A 23,429-nucleotide genomic window follows, 5' to 3' on the forward strand; every position below is an offset into this window, starting at 1 on the left:
CATGAAATGTTTTTCCATTAATTTGTGTCATCTCTGATTTCTTTCAGCAGTGTTTTGTAGTTCTCCTTGTAGAGGCCTTTCACCTCCTTGGCTAGATGTATTCCTAGGTATTTGATTTTCTTGTGGCTATTGTAAGTGGAATTGTATTCTCAACTTCACGCTCAGCCTTGACATTATTGGTGTATAGAAATGCTATTAATTTTTGCATATTGACTTAGTATCCTAAACTTTACTAAAGTTGTTTATCAATTCTAGGAGCCTTTGGCAGAGTCTTTAAGATTTTCTAGGTATAGAATCCTATCACTAGCAAAGAGAGATAGTTTGACTTCTTCTTTTCCTATTTGGAGGCCTTTTATTTCTTTCTGTTGCCTAACTGCTCTGGCTAGGACTTCCAGAGCTATGTTGAATAGGAAGACTGGGTATCCTTGTCTTGTTCCAGTTCTCAAGGGGAATGGTTCAAGCTTTTGCCCATTCAGTACGATGTTGGCTATGGGTTTGCCATAGATGGCTCTTACCATTTTGAGGTATATTCCTTCAATGTCTAGTCTGTTGAGGGTTTTTATCATGAAAGGATATTGGATTTTATTGAAAGCTTTTTCTGGGTCTATTGAGATGCAGTGTTAAGAGAGTAATTTCATAATGATAGAGTTAGTTCACTCTAAATGTATTTGCACCTAATAACATAGCTTCAAAATACATGAAGCAAAAACTGATAGAACTCCAAGAAAATAGACAAAACATAATTATAGTCAAGGTTTCAATACTCCTCTCCAAATAATTGATGGATCAAGTAGACAGAAAATCAACAAGGATACAGGACACTTAAATAAGAGTATCAACCAATTCGACTTGAACTCCATCAATAACAGAATATTCTTCTCAATTGTACATGAAAGAGTTACCAAGACAGAGCATGTTCTAGGTTCTCAAACAAGTCTCAATACATTGGAAAGGATGTAAGTGGTACAAAATATGTTCTCTGACTACAATGAAATCATATTACAAATCAATAGCAGAAGAGCTCTGGAAAATACTCAAATATTTGGGAACTAAATATACTTCTAAATAACTCATGGATGAAGAATGCAAAATGGATATTAAAATGTATTTTAAATGGAATTAAAATGAAAACACAACATATCAAAATCTGTGAGATGCAGCTAAAACAGAAAGTTTGTAGTACTAAATGCCTACAGGGGGTGTGGGGGAGGAGGTAAAAAGGTCTCAAATCAATAATCTCAGCTACACTTTTAAGAAACTAGAAAATGAGCAAATTAAACCCAGAATAAGTAAGAAAATATAAACAATAGAGACTAGACTGGAAATTAAGGACATAGAAAACAGAAAAATTGTGGAGAAAAATCAATGAAAGCAAAATCTGGTTCTTTGAGATCAAGAAAATTGGACAATCTTTGTGTAGATTCATGAAGACAAAAAGAGGATTAAAAATTTCCATAACAGAATGAGACAGTGGACATCCTACAATTATTAAAAGAATAATAAGGGAATATTGTGAGCAACTGCATGACAATAAATTAGACAACTTAGATGAAATCACCAATTCCTAACTTAGATGAAATCACAAATTCCTTACAAGTCCAAAACTCACTCAAGAAAAGGAAATAATAGCTCTATATGTGATAAATGTATTTAAACTTGTTAAAGAAATTAGAGAGCTCTATATTTGTTAGTTAAAAACTTTCCCACAATGCCCAGATGCTTCACTGGTGAATTCTACCAAACATTTATAGAAGAAATAAACAATTCTACACATATTATTTCTAAAACAGAAGAGTAAGAAACACTTCTTAACTCATTTTAAAAGGCCAGCATTACCCTGATATCAAAACCAAAGATATTACAAAACAAAACTATTTAATAAATATCCCTTATGAACATCAGTGCAAAAATTCTAAACAATCAATCAATTGAATTTGCAACATATAAGAAGGACAATACATCATGATCAAGTGGAGTTTATTCCAGGAATACAATACTGGTTTAACATTCAATTTAAAAATCAATAAATGTAGTTCACCATATTAACGCACTAAAAAAGACAACTCATAAGCATCTCAATAGATGCAGCAAAAGGATTTGATAACATCCAACATCCATTACTGACTAAAAAAAAAAAAAAAAGAATTTTCAGCAAACATGAAATAAAGAAGAATTTCCTCAATCTAATAAAGGGTATCTATAAAAAAAAACCTATAGCTAGCATTATACTGAAAGATGACCAATTAATACTTTTTCCCTAAGATGGACCAAGGCAAGGATATCTGCTCTCATTACTTTTTCAACCCAGTATTATAGAGTCTTATTAGTGCAATAAGGCAAGAAAAAGAAAAAATATATATAGATTGGAAAGGAAGAAATAAAACTGTCCTTATCTGCAGATAACATGACTGCATGATTGTGTATTAAAAATCCCAAAGAATCTGAAAAAAACAAAATAAAAAAAAACTTCTTAGAAGGAATAAGTGAATTCAGCAAGGTCACAGGATATGAGATTAATGTACTAAAACCCCATTGTAATTCTATATATTAGCAATGAATAATCAGAAATTGTGATTATAAAATAATACCACTTATAGTAGCACCAAAATATGAAATATTTAGGGATAAATCTCACAAACGATATGTAAGATCTATACACTGACAACTATAAAACTTTGCTTAAATAAATAAAGACAAATAAATGAAGAGATAGACCATGTTCACAGATTTAAAGACTCTATATTGTTAAGATATCAATTATCCACAAACTGATCAATAGATATAATATCAATTAAAATCCCAGCAGGGTTTCTTGAGGAAATTGATAGGCTAATTATAAAATTCATATGGAAAGCAAAGGACCTAGAATAGCTTGATCTTGAAAAAAAAAATTTGGAGGATTTATATTACCTGATTTTAAAAGTTATTACCAAACAATAGTAATGAAGGCAGTTTGGAGGCAGTGACAATGTTGACAAATGGATCAACAGAACACAACAGAATGTCCAGAATAAAACCAAGACATATGGTTAAAAGGTTTTCAATCAAGATACAAAGGCATCTCAATAGAGAAAGGACAGCCTTTTCAGCAAATGGTGCTAAAACAATTGGATTTCCAAATGCCACAAAATGAACTTGAATCCATCCCCAGCACCATATTTTTAAAAAGTTAACTCAAAATGGGTCATAGACTTGAATATAATGCCTAAAACTCTAAAATTTCTAGAAGAAAACATAGGAGAAAATCTTTATGATGTTGTTACGCAAAAATTTCTTTAGATAGAATACCAAAAGCAAGGTCTATAAAAGAAAAAAAATCAGAGATTGAACTTCATCAAAATTAAGAACTTCCCTCTTTGAAAGACACTATAACTGGGCATGAGGTTCATGTCTGTAATCCTGGCTACTCTGGAGACTGAGGTGGGAAGATCACTTGAGCTCAGGAGTTCAAGTCCAGCCTGGGCAACATAGTAAAATACTATCTTAGGAAAAAAAAGACAAATCACAGACTGAGAGAAGATATTTTAAAATCATGTATCTGATAAAAGACTTGGTATCGAGAAAAAAACAGCTGTCTAAACTCAATAATAAGGAAACAAACAAATCAATACTAAATGGGTCAAATATTTAAATATTTGAACAGACATTACACCACAGAAAATACACGGTTACAAATACACACATGAAAAGCAGTTCAACATCATTGGTCATTAAGAAAATGCAAATTAAAACCACAATAACATCCCACTACTCACTTCTTAGAATGTATAATTTTAAAAGACTGACTATATCAGCCAGGCGCAGTGGCTCACACCTGTAATCCCAGCACTTTGAGAGGCCGAGGAGGGCAGATCACTTGAGGTCAGGAGTGTGAGACCAGCCTGGTCAACATGGTGAAACCCCATCTCTACTAAAAATACAAAAATTAGCCAGGCATAGTGGCACACGCCTGTAGTCCCACCTATTCAGGAGGCTTAGGCAGCAGAATTGCTTGAACCCAGGAAGCGGAGGTTGCAGTGAGCCAAGATCATGCCACTGCACTCCAGCCTGGGTAACAGAGCGGGACTCCATCTCAAAAAAATTTTAAAAAGACTGACTGTATCAAGTGTCAGTGAGTATGTAAGGCAACTGGAACTCTCAGATACTGCTGGTAAGAGTGTAAAAATGGTTTAACCACCTTTTAAGAAATTGATATATCATATTTGTATATATTTTGGAGTACATGTGATATCTTGATGCATGTGTACAATGTGTAAAGATCAAAGCAGGGTAACAGGTGTATCCATCACCTCAAACATTTATCTTTTCTTTGTGTTGGAGATAGCCAATTCTTCTCTTCTAGCTATTTTGAAATATACAGTGAATTATTGTTAACTATAATTTCCCTAATGTACTATTGAATACTAGAGCTTATTCCTTCTATCTAACTGCACTTTTGTACCCATTAGCCACTTTGGAAGGCAGTTTGACCGTTTCTTTCAAAGTTAAACACACACGTTCCATGTGACTCAGCCATTCCATTCCTAGATATCAACCCAAGAGAAGTGAAAGTATACGTCCATTCAAAGACTTACATATGAATATGCACTGAAGTTATCTAGTAATAATTTAACTGGAAACAATTCAAATGCACATCAACAGAGACTAGATAAATAAATTGTCTCTATCCATACAATGAAATATTACTCAGCACTAAAAAGCGTAAGTGGTTGATAAAAGCAACAATATGTGTGAATCTCTAAGTAATCACACTTAGTAAACTAAGTCAGAGAAGAAAAGTATATTCTTTATAATTCCATTTTTATAAATTCTAGAAAATAAAAAAATCTTTGGTGTTAGATGGTAGATCAGACATTGGTGACATGATGAGGCTGGAAGGATAAATAAAAGAGGAGTACAAGGAAACTCTGGGTGTGTTTGGTATGTTTCCTATTTTTAGTTTTTATTAATTGTTTTTATGAGTATATGCATATTTTAGAACTTATAAGATTGTATTCTTTAAATATGTGAGCTTGTTGTCCATCAATTGAACCTCAAAAATCTGATAAAAACAAACAAAACAAAAACAAAACTAAGGGGAAGACAGCGTTATTACCTTCAACTTAGCCACCTCATAAAGGTCTTCAGTAGCATTTTTGTGTGAGTTAGTGGATTTACTCAGAGCCATTGCTGTTACCATCCCTTTGCAACAACTGCAAAAAGAGGGGAAAAAAGAAAAAGAAAAAGAGCACATACACACTCAGTATAACCTATTTATTGTTGGTTCTTCTTCTAAGTGTTTAAAATTTAAAAAATCCAGACAAAGTGGAAGTTCACCATAATAATTCAGCTACTGACTCACCAAGGAGAATAATTTGTCTCCTCAATTTCTTACCCTTGTCCTCCTTCTCCCTTCCATCTCTCTTATTCTTGACCCTTAGTAATACTGAATTGAAATGAAGGGAAAATTTGCTTAGAATGTAAAAGCTACTTCCCGAATTTAAAGTAATCATAGCATCAAGCTTGCATCTTAGTTAATAGATTACAATTTTCCAGACTTCATCTTTATTCAGTGGAAATCTTTTAGCTTTTCAGATATAAGAGTTTGTGGGGTTTTTTTTTTTTTTCCATTTTGTAAAAAGAAGTTTTGGTTGGCATTTAGTGAAGCCCATAAAAGTACACATTCAGGGCTGGGCATCGTGGCTCATGGCTGCAATTCCAGGACTTTGGGAGGCCAAGGTGGGCAGATCACTTGAGATCAGGAGTTCGAGACGAGCCTGGCCAACATGGCAAAACTCCATCTCTACTAAAAATACAAAAATTACCCAGGCATGGTGGTGCATGCCTGTAAATCCCAGCTACTCAGGAGGCTGAGGCATAAGAATCTCTTGAGCCTGGGAGGTGGAGGCTGCAGTGAGCCGAGATCACGCCACTGCATTCTGGCCTCGGTGACAGAAGAAAACTCTGTCTAAAAAAATACATGACAGTACACAGGAAACTACAATATTCTTCTTAAATCCACTCCCTCACCAGTATGTGCAAAAGTGTAAGATGTGTCTTATTTATGCAAGAAAGTGAGTCCTTTTTTCCTAATTCTTACTCCTACATACACACACTTCTCATCCTGCCCATGCCAACAGTTTTCAAAAGAAAAACCAAAATCTCATATTATAACTGCTCACAGTGTTAAAGCTAGTTGAAAAACTTAACTAGTATTTCTTTCAAGGTTTTAAAATAACTCCTATTGCTACTACTTCACTGTCTCTTCTCTGCTTTATGCGACATTCAATTCTTCAAAAGGGCAACAATAAAATAACCAGATACCTTCACCTGCTCAAATAGCTGGAGTATTGGTACAACTTCCTTGTCAGTTCAATCGCATCTAGCTCCAATCGCGCAACTCTTATATCATGTTTCTCAGCACTTTCCTCCTCCAACTTTAGGAGACAGTCTTGGTCAGTAAAGTTGGGTATCATTAAAATCAGCAAGTTTACCATCCACCGGATCATAGATATATGTAACTCATCCATCTGTTAAAAAATGAGTATAATACAAATGACCCAATTTTAAATAAACCAAACAGTAAAAACCACACCAAATTTTAAAATAGAAATGATCGTGCCTGTGTCCAACTTTCAACATTATAATTCTTAATGAAATCAAATCATCAGCTAGCATGACCCTATTTTCTTTTGCTCACTATACGACATTAAGCTACTCTCTTCTTTTTATTGATATGTATTTATTTAATTTTTTTGAAACGGGGTGTCACTCTGTTGCCCAGGCTGGAGTGCAGAGGCATAATCACAGCTCACTGCAACCTTGACCTCCCTAGGCTCAGGTGATCCACCCATCTTAACCTCCTGAGTAGCTGGGACTACAGGCACATGCACCACCATGCCTGGCTAATTTTTGTGCTTTTTGTAGAGATGGGCTTTCACCATGTTGCCCAGGCCGAACTTGAGCTGCTGGGATGAAGCAATCCACCCACGTTAGCCTCCCAAGTTGCTAAGATTACAGGCATGAACCACACGCCCAGCCACTAATCTCTTCTTTAGCCTGGCCATAGATAATAACCTGTGAGAACCTACAATTCTCAAATTGCACATCAAGCTGCACATCAAGGCATTCCAGGGCTCCACAGCAAACTCACAAGGATGCCATAGGATTTTAAATTGAGGGAAATAACAGTAATATGTAACATCTACCAGACACAGCATGAACTTAACACAATTCACAGTTTTCAACTTTAGATGCCCTGTATTAATTTTGATGACATCATATCTTTTTGAAACTGGTTTGATTGGTGGTTGTGTGATTAAAAAAAAAAAAAAAACAAGTACTGTGTGAAAATTAACATGGAACAGGAAATGAAGGTGGTAATGTCCAATCTGATTCCAAGGTCAGAGAGGCATGCCAACGAGTACATGCCTTACATTGGTAAGTGATATTGATTAAATGAGAATAAAAGGTTTTTTCTTTCAATGTATGTGTAATACTTTTCCAAATGGTTAATAAATTGTTAGGACATTAAATATTTAGTAAGCAGGTTGAATCTACCTACTTAATAAACTTAACTGTGAGGTATTTCTTTTGGCTTAGGAGTGTGAAAATATTGAAACCCAAAGGGCACTGTGAATAGAGAAAGTTTGAGAACCTCTGCATTACAGTATTTGCTGAGGCTGGGTCCCAGAAATAAAATGCAGAAAACCTGTATGCAAAATTTAGACACATCATACTTGTCAAATACCCTACTCCCTTTCTCTGTTTGGTTAGTTCTGGAGTATTTCTCTAGGCTTAAACATGATCTACTCTGAGAAGACTTACCAGTTTCCACTGGCTCTAATCTGCTCCCTTTCCCATGTTTCTACAGTACTTTGTACATATCTCTGTTATAGTCATTTGTACATCTATCTCCTCAATTAACCAGTCTGTAAGACATGAGCCATCACCTTATCCCTGCATACCACACACAGTACTTATCAGGGAGTAAGTTCTTAGTAAATGTTTCTTGAATGAATGAATAAAAATAAAATGTAGTAGCCTAGGCCAGGCGCGGTGGCTCACGCCTGTAATCTCAGCACTTTGGGAGACCGAGGCAGGCGGATCACGAGATCAGGAGATCGAGACCATCCTGCCTAACATAGTGAAACCCCGTCTCTATTAAAAATACAAAAAATTAGCCGGGCGTGGTGGCAGGCACCTATAGTCCCAGTTACTCGGGAGGCTGAGGCAGGAGAATGGCGTGAACTCGCGAGGCGGAGCTTGTAGTGAGCCGAGATGGTGCCACTGCACTCCAGCCTGGGGGACAGAGGGAGACTCCGTCTCAAAAAAAAAAAGAAAAAAAGAAAAGTAGTAGCCTATCCAGTAAAAACCCAAACTTCCTGCTTCTTGATTCAAATGGGAAGGTTGTTAATGACCTAAAGCAATGTTGATTAATGTATTTGACACCTGAATTTACGTATCAGGAAAAGGGGCAAACTTTCCTGAGAAAGAGTTAAAAAGGCAAGTCTTTTTCACAAGAAAAAGATACTACACTTCCTTACATATTCTACTAGCTATGTCCCTGCTGCTTCTCTGTGAAAGTACATAAATTCCTAACTATTCTTTCATATACCAATGGCCTAGATTATACTATCATTGAAATAACTTGTTTTTGCTTACTTAAAATATTAATCAATCCTTGGACTATCCTTAGGAAATAAGCACAAATAGATGTTATTATCTTAATTTAAAGTTATATTAGAGAGATTAAATGGTAGAATCAAGGACAAACAATAAATCATAGGTGAATTTAAAATTAAAATAAATTAAAAACAAAGGATATCTTTTACTTTCCTAAAGATATGTAATTCTTTTTAATGAGATGGAAAGTGAATATAACTTTTGTACTAAAATATAGATTTACTGTGATTCTTATATAAAATTCTTAAAAGAAATTTTAAGATGAATTAACTGCTTTTCTTTTGTGAAAAGACTTCTTCCAAATTTACTAATCTTTTCAGGGATAACAAGTGAGTAATTAGCCACTTCTTAGCTGATATTAAGAAATAAATGAGCCAGGCACAGTAGCTCATGCCTGTAATCCCAGCACTTTGGGAGGCCGAGACAGGTGGATCACGAGGTCAGGAGTTCAAGACCAGCCTGGCCACGATGGTGAAACCCTGTCTCTACTGAAAATACAAAAATTAGCCTGGTGTGGTGGCACACACCTGTAATTCCAGCTACTTGGGAGGCTGAGGCAGGAGAATCACTTGAACATGGGAGGCAGAGGTTGCAGTGAGCTGAGAACGTGCCACTGCAGTCCAGCCTGGGTGACAGAGCAAGACTCCATCTCAAAAAAAAAAGAAAGAAAAATAAAGAAAGAGAGAGGAAGAAAGAAGAAGAAAGAAAGAAAGAAAAGAAAGAAAGAAAGAAAAAAAGAAAGAAAGAAAAGAAAGAAAGAAAAAGAAAGAGAAAGAAAGAAAGAAAAGAAACAAACAAAAAGAAAGAAAGAAAGAAAAAAGAAAGAAAGAAAGAAAAGAAAGAAAGAAACAAAAAGAAAGAAAGAAAGAAAGAAAGAAAGAAAGAAAGAAAGAAAGAAAGAAAGAAAGAAAGAAAGAAAAGAAAGAAAGAAACAAACAAACATAGATCAGGCCGGGTATGGTGGCTCATGCCTGTAATCCCAGCACTTTGGGAGGCCAAGGTGGGAGGATTGCCTGAGCTCAAGAGTTCAAGACCAGCCTGGGCAATTTGGTGAAACCCCATCTCTACAAAAAACAAACAAACAAACAAAAACACACATACACACACACTTAATTTGTCCCTTTCAAATATATGTGAAATTTAACAATGAGCAAAAGAAACTTATACTATGGAGAGGTCATTTTGAAAATGGATACGAGGAAATATTTCCATCTTGGTGTGAGTTTGTTGCTAAAAATGAAACACAGCTCACCTTTTAAAAGTCTAAAATCTACATATATATAAAATCTGGAAGTACGTTTCTAATCCTTTTAAAAATCTTAGAAATAAAGCATTTCAATTGGCTGGGAACACTTTGTTAAAATATAGGAATGCTACACTGTCTAATGTTTTAGACTACTGTAAGAACAACTGATTGACGTTATGATAGATGGAAAAAATTACTAGTTAATTAAAAAAAAAAACCTTTGCATAACTGATTGATGGAATTGAAATTTATTTCTCTTTTTTTTTTTTGAGACATGGTCTCACTCTGTTTCCCAGGCTGGAGTGCAGTGGCACAATCATAGTTTAGTACATCCTTGACCTCCCAGGCACAAGCGATCCTCTCACCTCAGCCTCCCAAGTAGTTGGGACTATAGGTGTGTGCCACTGTGCCTGGCTAATTGTTTTATTTTTTGTAGAGATGAGGTCTCACTGTGTTGACCAAGTTGGTCTTAAATCCCTGGGCTTAAAGCAATCCTCCCACCTTGGCCTTACAAAGTGCCGAGTTACAGGCATGAGCCATCACGCCTGGCCTGACTGATGGAAATGAAAAGTGAATATTATCATTCCAGTGATGTATTTCTTCAATTTGGATTCATGTTTCTTTCTGAGCTATCATTTCAGCAGTGACTGCCATTAAAAATTAGTACTGAAGGAAACTGAATTTAGAAGCAGACCTTCAAATAGCTTTATAATCACAAGTTTACTCCGCAATTTAAACCTGCAATTATAAAAAATCATGAAGCTTGTTCAATCAGTTTTTTGAACCATTACCAAAAATCATTTTTAAATATTGTTAATTTCATACCATTTGGCTTTCTGCATATGTTTTATAATGTACCAAACATGTCATTTGAGTAATTTTTGCATGCAAATCAGAAATAGTAAGTTAGAAAGGCTTGCTCAAAGACTTTTTGCTAATAGAGGTACATAATAAAAAACGTTTAGAGACCAGTGTTTTAGACAGCCAAGCAGCACAGGTAAAATGAAGTAAGGAGGCAAAGGAAAAACAATGACAAAAAAAGTGGAGGTAAGAACATGGATCAGGAGGGAAAATGAATGTGTGTTTTTTCTGAAATTAGAATAGCAACTCTTGTTTTTACAGTTTTCCATTTGCTTGGTAGATTTTTCTCCATCCTTTCACTTGGAGCCTTTGGGTGTCACTGCATGTGAGACAGGTCTCTTGAAGACAGCAAACTATTAGGTTTTGATTCTTTATCCAACTTGCCACTCTGTGCCTTTTAATTGGGGCATTTAGCCCATTTATGTTCAAGGTTAGTATTGATATGTGTGGATTTGATCCTGTCATCATGTTGTTAGCTGGCTACTATGCAGACTTGTTTGTCTGGTTGCTTTATAGTAGTCTGAATACCTAAGTGTGTATTTGTCGTGGCTGGTAATGGTCTTTCTTTTCCATATTTAGCACTCTCTTCAGGACCTCCTGTAAGGCACATCTGGTCACAAAAAATTCCCTTAGCATTTGCTTGTCTAAAAAGGATCTTATTTCTCCTTTGCTTATGAAGCTCAGTTTGGCTAGATATGAAGTTCTTGTTTGGAATTTATTTACTAAGAATGCTGAATGTAAGCCCACAATTTCTTTTGGCTTGTAGGATTTCTGCTGACATGTCTGCTGTTAGCCTTATAGAGTTTGCCTTGTAGGTGACCTGCCCCTTCTCTCTACCTGCCTTTAACATTTTTTCTTTCATTTCAACCTTGGAGAATCTGATGACTATGTGTCTCATGGATGGTCTTCTTTTGTAGTATTTTTCAGGGGCTCTCTGCATTTCCTGAATTTGAATGTTGGCCCCTTTAGTGAGGTTGTGAAAATTTTCATGGATGATATCCTGAAATATGCTTTCCAAATTGCTTGGTTTCACTCTCTCTCTTTCAGGAATGCCAATGAGTTGTATATTTGATATTTTTACATAATTTCATATTTCTCAGAGGTTTTGTTCATTCATATTTATTGTTTTTTCTTTATTTTTGTCTGACTGAGTTATTTCAGAGAACCAGTCTTCAAACTCTGAGATTTTTTTCCTCAGCTTGGTTGATTCTGCTGTTAATACTTGCAATTGCATTATGAAATTCTTGTAGTGTGTTTTTCATTTCTTTCAGGTTAGTTTGGTTCTATTTTTTTTTTTTTTTTTTTTTTTTTTTTGAGGCAGAGTTTCACTCCTGTTGTCCAGGCTGGAGTGCAATGACATGATCTCAGCTCACTGCAACCTCCACCTCCCGAGTTCAAGTGATTCTCCTGCGTCAGCCTCCTGAGTAGCTGGAATTACAGGTGCCCACCACCATGCCCGGCTAATTTTCTGTATTTTTAGTAGAGATGGGGTTTCACTATGTTGGCCAGGCTGGTCTCGAACTCCTGACCTCAGTCGATCCACTCACCTCAGCCTCCCGAAGTGCTGGGATTACAGGCGTGAGCCACCGTGCCTGGTGGTGCTTTCTTATAATGGCCATTTCATCTATCATCTCCTGTATCATTTTATTGTAATCCTTAGATTCTTTGGATTGAGTTTCAACTTTCTCCTGTATGTTGATGATCTTTGTTCCTATACATATTCTGAATTCTATTTCTGTCATGTCAGCCTGGTTAAGAAACATTGCTGGGGAACAGTGTGGTCGTTTGGAGGTAAGAAGACACTCTGGCTTCTTGAGTTGCCAGAGTTCTTGTCCTGGCTCTTTCTAATCTTTGTGAGCTGAAGTTCCTTCAGTCTTTGAAGTTGCTGTCCTTAGAATGCATTTTCTTTTGTCTTTCCTCCTCTTTGACATCCTTGGAGGTTTGATTCTGGTATAGGTTGGGTTCAGTCAACCTGCTTCATTTCTGGAAGATTTTAGGGGTTCAAGTCTCAGCTTAGGCCTTCTGGTCTGCATGCTCTAACTCTAGGATCTGGTATCAGGTCCCCAGCTTTGTTATCTGGCCCCTCAAGGTTAGGAACCTACTGTATTGAAAGAGCCAAGGTGTTCCCAGACCACTGGTCACAACACTCCAATGGGTGATGCCAGCCAAAGCAATTCATTAGGTGGTGACAGCGGGATCCGTGCTTGTTTACACATGCCAGGAGCAGCAGCAGTGCAGCAGGGTGCATGCTCTTCAGCTATGGTGGGGCACTAATGAGGGCAGGGATGTGGACATTTGCAGTGGCGGCAGTGCAGCGTGTTGCAGGGGGTAGCTCACCAATGTCCCTGTGCATGTTCATGCATGAGGGCACAGTGCTGGCAGGTGCAGGACTGGTAACCTCTGTGCATATACTCACACAGGCAGCAGTGGCTGCACAAGGTGGGAGGCAGGTCTGCTGGCATCCGTGTGTAGTTTCATGCCAGCAGCAGTGTTGGCACAGTGGCGGGGCACTGGCAGGCACAAGGTTAGCAGTCTCTGTACCCACGAACACTCCAATGGCAATGGCAGTGCAGGACAGAGTGTGGGGCCACTGGTCTTGCATACGTTTGCATTGGTTATGCGGTGGGGAGTGTGATGCACTCACAGTGGCAGCAGTTGGCACAGTAGGGTGCATGTGCACATGTGGGCTGGTGGGGAAGGAGGGGCAAGGTCTGAATACATGCAACCACACTAGCAAAGCAATGTAGGGGGTGGTCATGGGTGAGTGCACACTGGCAAATGGCATGGGGGAGGCTGTGATGGGGAGAGTACATGGGCGGGCTGGTGCTCATTAGTTGGGGGTGCTCTGCTGGAGCTCTCCAATGGTCAGGCATGGTCTGCCAGTACAGGAGCTATGATGCAGGCCCCTGGGAGGCACCTCAGCTGGGCATCCAAGGCTGCACTGCAAACAGGCATGGTCAGGCTGGAGTCCTGGGAGAGTCCACAAGACAGGGGGGTGCTCAGGTGAAACTGGCCCTGTCTTATGGGCAAGATCACTCTGTATTGTTCAGGTCCGATAGTTCCCCTAAGACTAATGTCTCCTAAAGGAGCAAGGCAGGCCTTGGGGATAGGCATCCCTGACTGTGCCCCACTATAGACGCTCCCGCAGCAAACCCTCCAGGCTCCACACTAGCTGGGAGTACCACCCATACCACCTCTCTAAGCAGCTCTCTCTCTCTGCCAGCTCAAGTGACTGTGGGGGTCCTGGGATCTCCTGCTGTCTGAATTCCAGATGCCTACGGCAAGAGAAGGTCACTTCTCGCCTGCTTAGCTCACTATTTCCCCAAGAGTCATTGGGGGCCAGGAAGGAGTCCCCGTGTGTGGTATCCCTGTGCAGGGTTTCCAGCTTCCTTCCCCTTTAGCCCAGCATCTGTGTCTTCCCTCTGTCCACCCTCAATACCTTCCCTCTAAAGATATGCTTTCCGATCTTCTGGTCCCTCAGTGGCAGATGCTTCTCCTGGCTGAATTTAGTCAGCCATCTTGTCTCCTATATCCAACTTTTCTGTTTCTAAATATTAATAAGAGTTAATATGGATACACAGGATACACATAATTCTTCATGGAGTTTACAATCTTGCAAGTTTTCTACACAGATTAATTATAATAATGCAGTGTTAAAATTGAGATATACAAAGGCACTTTCTAAGTAATCCCATACTATAAAAATTAAATTCTAGAAAATAACAAATTGAGCATATGATTCCATGGAGATAAATCCCTAATGGTAAATCAAGCTTTTTTGCCAAAGAAGGGATTAATGTAGCAGCACCATTAGACACCAACAGTGCTGGAATATTCTTCCTAAATTCATTCAATGAACATTTACTGAGTCCCACCATGTGAAAAGGACTCTGTTACCCTTTTTCTTATTCATTTTGGTTGTCAGAGGAATTTCTCCCAAGCCTAGGGATCACCTGAATCCATACTTCCAGCTTTAACATATTTGCTCATTGACTCTTCAATTCCAAAACTCCATTCCAGAGGCAGAAACACTTTGCTTAAAAAAATCCATTGAAAATTATTTGAGAAATTATTATACAAGCTTCTATTTTGCCCTCTCAACCTCCTGCTTCATTTAAATAGGGAGAGCATTGTTTTTCCTTGAAGAAATTTGCCAGCCGAGGCAAAATATAACGTCAAAAATCCTTACAAGTACATACGTGGTGCTGAAGTTCAATGTTACCATTGTTAATTTCATTGCCTATCTTCAAAAGCCATTGTTGAATCATGTTAAATATATATGCTTGGAGTACCCTGAAGGAAAAATCAAGTAAAATAAAAGTGACTGGCTGATTTAGAGGATAAATGTAACTATCAGCTATGAGCAAGAGTTTTATTTGGCTGAGTATTGTAAACTTAGATGTTGACAACTGCTTGAGAACTGAGGAAAGGGGAATCAAAGCCCTGAATTATCTGGTATGATAGTTTACTCGCTGACAAAGTTTTCCTAACCCCCATGTAGGTAGCAAGATGCACTTTAGACAAAGCAGATCTTACGTTCAATATTAGCTCTCTACTGTAAAAACTTACACCCTTTACATTTACTTCCAGGCCAGTACTATGTGAGAATGAATTTTAAAGTCCTCTCAATGAATGACTTCCAGCATGATAGTGTGAGGAGCAAGGCTGCCCTTCCCACCGCCCCCCACCCCAGTGAAACTGGTAACTATTATTTTTTTAAATACACCACTTAAAGCCTCTAAAAATGGTGCTATGGAGAAGTTCCAAAAACATCTATTCGAGAAAATCTATGAAGATTCAGTAAGAAAGGCAATAAGCTATGATATTTGAACCATGACTGCTCCTTCCTCTCCTTAGCTCAGTGAGGCAGCAACTCCATTTCAGAATGCTGTAGCCAAGAACAGAGAGCTCCCTAACCCTCTAGCTCCCAATCAGATGGCTTTCTTCCCAGAAGGAACAGGACATCATGGATTTTTACACTGCCTCCAGCTATCTGGTGTTGAGTCTAGGTACTGGGTAAATGCAGGTAACAAGTAGGGGTTGTCTTTTTCCACCCAGCCCCTATTTATATAATAAATACTCTACCCTATGCATAGCATGCTGAGAATCATGGGTCCCTGATTGTCTGGGCTTGTAAGGCAGTGGTTCTACTCCATGAGAGGCAATCCAAGAAGACCTCAGGCTGCTACTTTCCCTTCTAAGGAGTGCTCAGGTCTGACAGTGTGAGTGTCACTCAGAGAGAAGCTTTCCATTGTCCCTACCCCCAGCTCTAGAGCCCTAGCTCAGAGATTTTGCCTGGAGGTAGAAGAAGGCAAAAAAAAAAAAAAAAAAAAAAAATTAAAAAGCTCCTAATCTTGTCCCAAATAAACTAACTTCATTTGCAACATAGCCTGAAGACGTTCAAATCTAAGGGTGCTTTAAAGTACAGTGGAGGTTTGGTGAAATGCAATTCAGTGGAGATTCAAGATAGAGGTTAAACTGTAGGCTAACTAGTTTGCAGGAAACAACCAGGGACTAAGACAACTGGGAGAAGGCCACTTGAGTTCAGAACAAGATCAAACACTGATCTCAGGAATTATTCTTTCCAAGGAGCCAAAATTACATGAAAGTAGTTTTAGCGCAATACATGCCCCAGAGAATTATTGAAAACAATAGACCATTATGCAGCCAACAGACACATGAAAAAATGCTCATCATCACTGGTCATCAGAGAAATGCAAATCAAAACCACAATGAGATACCATCTCACACCAGTTAGAATGGCGATCATTAAAAAGTCAGGAAACAACAGGTGCTGGAGAGGATGTGGGGAAATAGGAACACTTTTACACTGTTGGTGGGACTGTAAACTGGTTCAACCATTGTGGAAGAGAGTGTGGCAATTCCTCAGGGATCTAGAACTAGAAATACCATTTGAGCCAGCCATCCCATTACTGGGTATATACCCAAAGGATTATAAATCATGCTGCTATAAAGACACACGCACACATATGTTTATTGTGGTACTATTCACAATAGCAAAGACTTGGAACCAACCCAAATGTCCATCAATGATAGACTGGATTAAGAAAATGTGGCACATATACACCATGGAATACTATGCAGCCATAAAAAAAAGATGAGTTCATGTCCTTTGTGGGGACATGGATGAAGCTGGAAACCACCATTCTCAGCAAACTATTGCAAAGACAACAAAACCAAACATTGCATGTTCTCACTCATAGGTAGGAATTGAACAATTAGAACACTTGGACACAGGAAGGGGGACATCACATACCAGGGCCTGTTGTGGGGTGGGGAAAGTGGGGAGGGATAGCATTAGGAGATATACCTAATGTAAATGATGAGTTAATGGGTGCAGCACACCAATATGGCACATGTACACATATGTAACAAACCTGCATGTTGTGCACATGTACCCTAGAACTTAAGGTATAATAAAAACATATATATAAAATTAAAAAATAAAAATGAATAGATTTTATTTTAAATAAAAATAAATAAATAAATAAAAGCAAAAACAAACAAAAAAAAGAAAGCAATAGACCAATCAACCAGAAATTAGTGAAGTTTAACAGCTTGGTGTGGTCAAAGAAAAAGAAGCAAGCCTTGACAAAACACCACTGCAGGGTGACAGTGAGCATACCCAAAAACTGCACCTTCTTGACAGCAAGATCAGAGACTTAATACAAGGAAGAGGGGGGTAGCAACCAAAGTTGCTACAGTATGTTATCTAATATGTCCAGTATCCAAAAACCAAAAACAACAACAACAAAAAGAAACCTTACAAGGCATGATAAGAAACAAGAAAGTGTGACATATACACCAGGCAGGCAACAGAAACTGCCTGTGAGAGTGACCAGAACTCTGGTTTTTCAAAAACTTCAAAGTAGCTGAAAAGGTTTGGCTATGTCCCCAACACAAATCTCATCTTCAACTGTAGCTCCCATAATTCCCTCATGTTGTGGGAGGGACCCAGTGGGAGATAATTGAATCATGGGGGTGGTCTCCCCCATACTGTTCTCATGGTAGTGAATAAGTCTCATGAGATCTGATGATTTTATAAGGGGAACCCCTTTCACTTGGCTCTCATTCTCTTCTCTTGTCTGCTGCCATGTGAGATGTGCCTTTCACCTTCCACCAGGATTGTGAGGCCTCCCCAGCCATGTGGAACTGTAAGTCAATTAAACCCCTTTTCCTTTGTAAATTACCCAGTCTCAGGTATGTCTTTATCAGTAGCATGAGAATGGACTAACACAGTAAATCGGTACCTGGAGTGGGGCGCTACTGTAAATATACCCAAAAATGTGGAAGCGACCTTGGAACTGGGTAACAGGCAGAGGTTGGAACAGTTTGAAGGGCTCAGAAGAAGACAGGAAAATGTGGAACAATTTAGAACTTCCTAGACACTTGTTGAATGGCCTTGACCAAAATGCTGATAATGATATGGACAATGGAATCCAGGCTGAGGTGGTTTCAGATAGAGATGAGGAACTTCTTGGGAACTGGAGCAAAGAAGACTCTTGTTATGTTTAAGCAAAGAGACTGGCAGCATTTTGCCCCTGTCTTAGAGATTTGTGGAACTCTGAGCTTGAGAGAAGTTATTTAGAATATCTGGTGGAAGAAATTTCTTTCTTTCTTTCTTTTTTTGAGATGGAGTCTCGCTCTGTTGCCCAGGCTAGAGTGCAGTGGCGCGATCTCAGCTCACTGCAAGCACTGCCTCCCAGGTTCATGCCATTCTCCTGCCTCAGCCTCCCAAGTAGCTGGGACTACAGGTACCCGCCACCATGCCCAGCTAATTTTTTTTATTTTTAGTGGAGACAGGGTTTCACCATGTTAAAGAGGATGGTCTCGATCTCCTGACCTTGTGATCCACCCGCCTCAGCCTCTCAAAGTGCTGGGATTACAGGCTTGAGCCACCACACCCGGACTTTTTCCTTTTTTTCTTTTGTGACAGAGTTTCGCTCTTGTTGCCCAGGCTGGAGTGCAATGGCGCAATCTCAGCTCACCACAACCTCCGCCTCCTGAGTTCAAGAGATTCTCCTGCCTCAGCCTCCCAAGTAGCTGGGACTATAGGGATGAGCCACCATGCCCAGCTAATTTTGTATTTTTAGTAGAGACAGGGCTTCTCCATGTTGGTCAGGCTGGCCTCGAACTCCTGACTTCAAGTGATCCACCCGCCTTGGCCTCCCAATGTGCTGGGATTGCAGGCATGAGCCACTGCACCCGGCCAGTGGAAGAAATTTCTAAGAAACATAGCATTCGAGCGGTGACTTGGGTGCTGTTAAAGGTATTCAGTTTTATTTATTTTATTATTATTTTTTTGAGACAGAGTCTCTCTCTGTCTCACCCAGGCTGCAGTGCAGTGGTGTGATCTCAGCTCACTGCAGCCTCTACCTCCCAGGTTCAAGCGATTCTCCTGTCTTGGCCTCCTGAGTAGCTGGGACTACAGGCATGTGCCACCACACCCAGCTAATTTTGCATTTTAGTAGAGATTGAGTTTCAACATGTTGGCCAGAGCTGGTCTCAAGCTCCTGACCTCAAGTGATCCACCTGCCTCAGCCTCCCAACATGCTGGGATTACAGGCATGAGCCACCGTACCCGGCTAGGTATTCAGTTTTAAAAGGGAAACAGAGCATAAAAGTTCAGAAAATTTGCAGCCTGATAATGCAATAGAGACAAATATCCCATTTTTTAAGAGAAAATTGAAGACAGCTGCAGAAATCTGCATAAGTAATGAGGAGCCGAATGTTAATCCCCAAGACAATGGGGAAAATGTCTCCAGGTCATGTCAGAGACGTTTGGGACAGCCTCTCCTATCACAGGTCTAAAGGCTTAGGAGGATAAAATGGCTTCATGGGCCAGGCCCAGGATCCCTCTGCTGTGCCCTGCATCCCAGCTGCTCCAACCATGACTAAAAGGGCCCAAGATACAGCTGGGGCCATAGCTTCAGAAGGTGCAAGCCCCAAGCCATGGCAGCATCCACATGGTATTGAGCCTGCAGGTGCACAGAAGCCAAGAATCAAGGTTTGGGAACCTTCGCCTAGATTTCAAGGATGTATGGAAACGACTGGATGTCCAGACAGAAGTTTGCTGCAGGAGTGGGGTGCTAATGGAGAACCTCTGCTAGGGCAGTGCAGAAGGGAAATGTGAGGTGGGCACCCCCACACAGAGTCCCCACTGGTGTGCTGCCTAGTGGAGCTGTGAGAAAATGGCCACTGTCCTCCAGACCCCAGAATGGTAGATCCACCAACAGCATACACCGTGTGCCTGGAAAAGCTGTAGACACTCAACCCCAACCCATGAAAGCAGCCGGGAGGGAGCCTATGCCCCACAAAGCCACAGAGGCAGAACTGCCCAAGACCATGAAAATCCACCTCTTGAATCAACATGACCCAGATGTGAGACATGAAGTCAAAGGAGATCATTATGAAGCTGTAAGATTTGTCTTCCCTGCCGGATTTTGAATTTGCATGGAGCCAGTAGCCCCTTTGTTTTGGCCAATTTCTCCCATTTGGAATGCCTGTACTTACCCAATGTCTGTATCCCCTTTGTATCTAGGAAGTAACTAACTTGCTTTTGATTTTACAGGCTTATAGGTGGAAGAAACTTGCCTTGTCTTGGATGAGACTTTGGACTGTGGACTTTTGAGTTAATGCTGAAATAAGTTAAGACTTTTGGGGACTGTTTGGAAGGCATGATTGGTTTTGAAATGTGAGGACATGAGATTTGGGAGGGGCCAGCAGCAAAATGATATGGTTTGGCTGTGTCCCCACCCAAATCTTATCTTAAATTGTAGCTCCCATAATTCCCTCATGTTGTGGCAGGAACCCAGTGGGAGATAATTGAATCATGGGGGTGGTTTCCCCCACACTGTTCTCACGGTAGTGAATAAGTCTCATGAGATCTGATGGTTTTATAAGGGGAAATCCCTTTCACTTGGTTCTCATTCTCTTCTCTTGTCTGCTGCCACGTGAGATGTGCCTCTCACCTTCCACCATGATTTCTTGTGAGGCCTCCCCAGCCATGTGGAACTGTGAGACCATTAAAACTCTTTCTTTTGTAAATTGCCCAGTCTTGGGTATGTCTTTATCAGCAGTGTAAAAATGAACTAACACATGTTAGTTCATGTTCACAGAACTAAAGAAATCCATGATTAGATAAGCAAAGGAAGGTATTATAACAATGTTGCAGCAAATAAGACAATAGAAATTAAAAATATAAATGGGAAAAAAGAAATGAAAATTTTAGAGTGAAAAAGAACAATAACTGAAAAAAGTTTTAAATCACTACTAGGGCTCAACAGCAAATTTGAACTGGCAGAAGAGAGAAGAATTGAACTTGAAGATAAATATATGGAAGTAATTCAAGCCAAAAAATAAAGAGGAAAAAGAATGAAGCAACATGAAAACAGCCTTGAAGAAATATGGGACACCCTTACTCATAAAGAGAGTATTGGAAGTAGAGAAAAGAAAAAGGTACATAAAAATATTCAAAGAAACAGGAGGTGAAACTCTCCAAATTTATTGAAAAACAATAACACATTCAAGAAGCTTAACAATCTCCATGTAAGATAAACACAAAGAGGTCTACAAACTTATATATAAGAGTTAAAATGCTAGAAGTCAAAATAAGGAGAAAATCTTGAAAGTGGCAACAGAAAAACAATACATCACTTACAAGGGAGTCCCAATAAGATTAACAGCTGACTTCTCAAAATAAACAATAGAGGCCAAAAAGCAGTGGGATAATATATTCATAATGCCTATAGAAGAAAAATGTCAACCAAGAATCCTATATCCAACAAACATGTGTTCCAAAAATGAAGGTGGAATAAAGACTGCCCCAGATTTTAAAAAAACTGAAGAATTTGTTGCTAGTAGACTTTCCTTACAATAAATGCTAGAGGAAATTTTTCAGGCTGAAAGCAATGAACACAGATGGTAATTAGAATCTACACAAAAAACAAGGCATTATAAAGAAAATTATGCAATTTTAAAAGACAATATGAATGCATATTTTCTATTTCTTAACTGATTAAAGAAGAAATAGTATAAAATAACATATGATATATTGTTAGACCTATAACATAAAAATGTAATATATGTGTAATATATATGCCAAAACAGCACACAAGAGGTGGATGGGACCAAACTCTAATGGGTGATAGAAATGATGACAGATGGTAAATTTATAATTATAACAATATATTTTTGTGTTTGTAATATTGTATTAGGTCAATTCTACAATGCTTTAAAGAAATACCCAAGACTGGGTAATTTTTAAACAAAAGAGGTTCAATCGACTCACAGTTCCACATGGCTGGGGAAGCCTCAAGCAGCTTATAATCATGGCGGAAGTGGAAGGAAAAGCAAGTACCTCTTCACAAGGCAGCAGGAAAAAGAGAAGTGCAAGTAGGGGAAATGCCAAATGCTTATAAAACCATCATATTGCATAAGATCTCACTATCATGAGAAGAGCAGGGTGAAACAGCCCCCATGATCCAATCACCTCCTTCCCTTGACATGTGAGAATTACAGGTCCCTCCCTTAACACATGAGGATTACAATTCAAGATGAGATTTGGGTAGGGAAACAGAACCAAAGCATATTATTCTGCCCCTGGCCCTTTGCAAATCTCATATACTTTCACATTTCAAAACCAATTATGCCTTCCCAACAGTCCTCCAAAGTCTAAACTCATTTCAGCATTTACTCAAAAGTCCACAGTGCAACATCTCATCTGAGCAAGGCAAGTCCCTTCTGCCTATGAGCTTGTAAAATAAAAAAACCAGTTAGTTCCTTCCAAGATACAATGCAGGTAGAGGCATTGGATAAATGGTGTCATTTCACATGGAAGAAATTGACCAAAACAAAGGGGCTACAGGCCCCATGCAAGTCTGAAATCCAGCAGGCCAGTCATTAAATCTTAAAGCTTCTAAATCATCTCTTTTGATTCCACGTCTCACATCCAGGTCATGCTAACGCAAGAGGTGCATTCCCACAGGCCTGGGCAGCTCCAATCCTGTGGCTTTGCAGGGTGCAGCTCCCACCTGGCTGCTTTCATGGGCTGGTGTTGAGTGTCTATGGCTTTTCCAAGTGCACAGTGCAAGGTGTTGATGCATCCACCATTCTGAGGTCTGGAGGACAGTGGCCCTCTTCTCACAGCTCCACTAGGCAGTGCTCCAGTGGGAACTCTGTGTGGGGGCTCCAACCCTACATTTCCCTTTCGTACTGCCCTAGCAGAGGTTCTCCATGAGGGCTACACCTCCTCAGCAGACCTCTGCCTGGACATCCAAGCATTTCCATACATCCTCTGAAATCTAGGTGGAGGTTCCCAAACTTCAATTCTTGACTTCTGTGCATCTGCAGGCCCAAGACCACCTTCTGAAGCAATGGCCCAAGCTGTACCTTGGCCCTTTTTAGCCACAGCTGGAGCTGAAGTGGCTGGGAAACAGGACGCCATGTCCTGAGGCTTCACAGAGCAGTGGGGACCCTGGGCCTGACCCAAGAAACGATTTTTACCTCCAGGCCTCCAGGCCTGTGATAAGAGGGGTTGCTCTGAGGATCGCTGACATGCCCTGGAGATATTTTTCCCATTGACTTGGCTATGAACATTCAGTTTCTCATTACTTGTGCAAATTTCTACAGCTGTCTC

The 23,429-nt window shown here is 39.5% G+C and overlaps 1 protein-coding gene across 5 annotated transcripts in view; it reads right to left on the minus strand.

Moving 5' to 3' along the window:
* Window positions 1-23,429, minus strand: part of AXDND1 (axonemal dynein light chain domain containing 1) — a 198,229-nt gene that overhangs the window by 61,676 nt on the left and 113,124 nt on the right. For all 5 annotated transcript variants that reach the window (XM_054456929.2, XM_054457015.2, XM_054457100.1 and 2 more), the window contains 3 exons: window positions 14,971-15,064; window positions 6,310-6,509; window positions 5,096-5,192 (listed from right to left, as the gene is read on the minus strand). In XM_054456929.2, the coding sequence (XP_054312904.1) occupies window positions 5,096-5,192; window positions 6,310-6,509; window positions 14,971-15,064 (391 nt within the window). The remainder of the gene's footprint in view (window positions 1-5,095; window positions 5,193-6,309; window positions 6,510-14,970; window positions 15,065-23,429) is intronic.

Source organism: Pongo pygmaeus, chromosome 1, assembly GCF_028885625.2.
Source record: "Pongo pygmaeus isolate AG05252 chromosome 1, NHGRI_mPonPyg2-v2.0_pri, whole genome shotgun sequence".
NCBI classification, from domain to species: domain Eukaryota; kingdom Metazoa; phylum Chordata; class Mammalia; order Primates; family Hominidae; genus Pongo; species Pongo pygmaeus.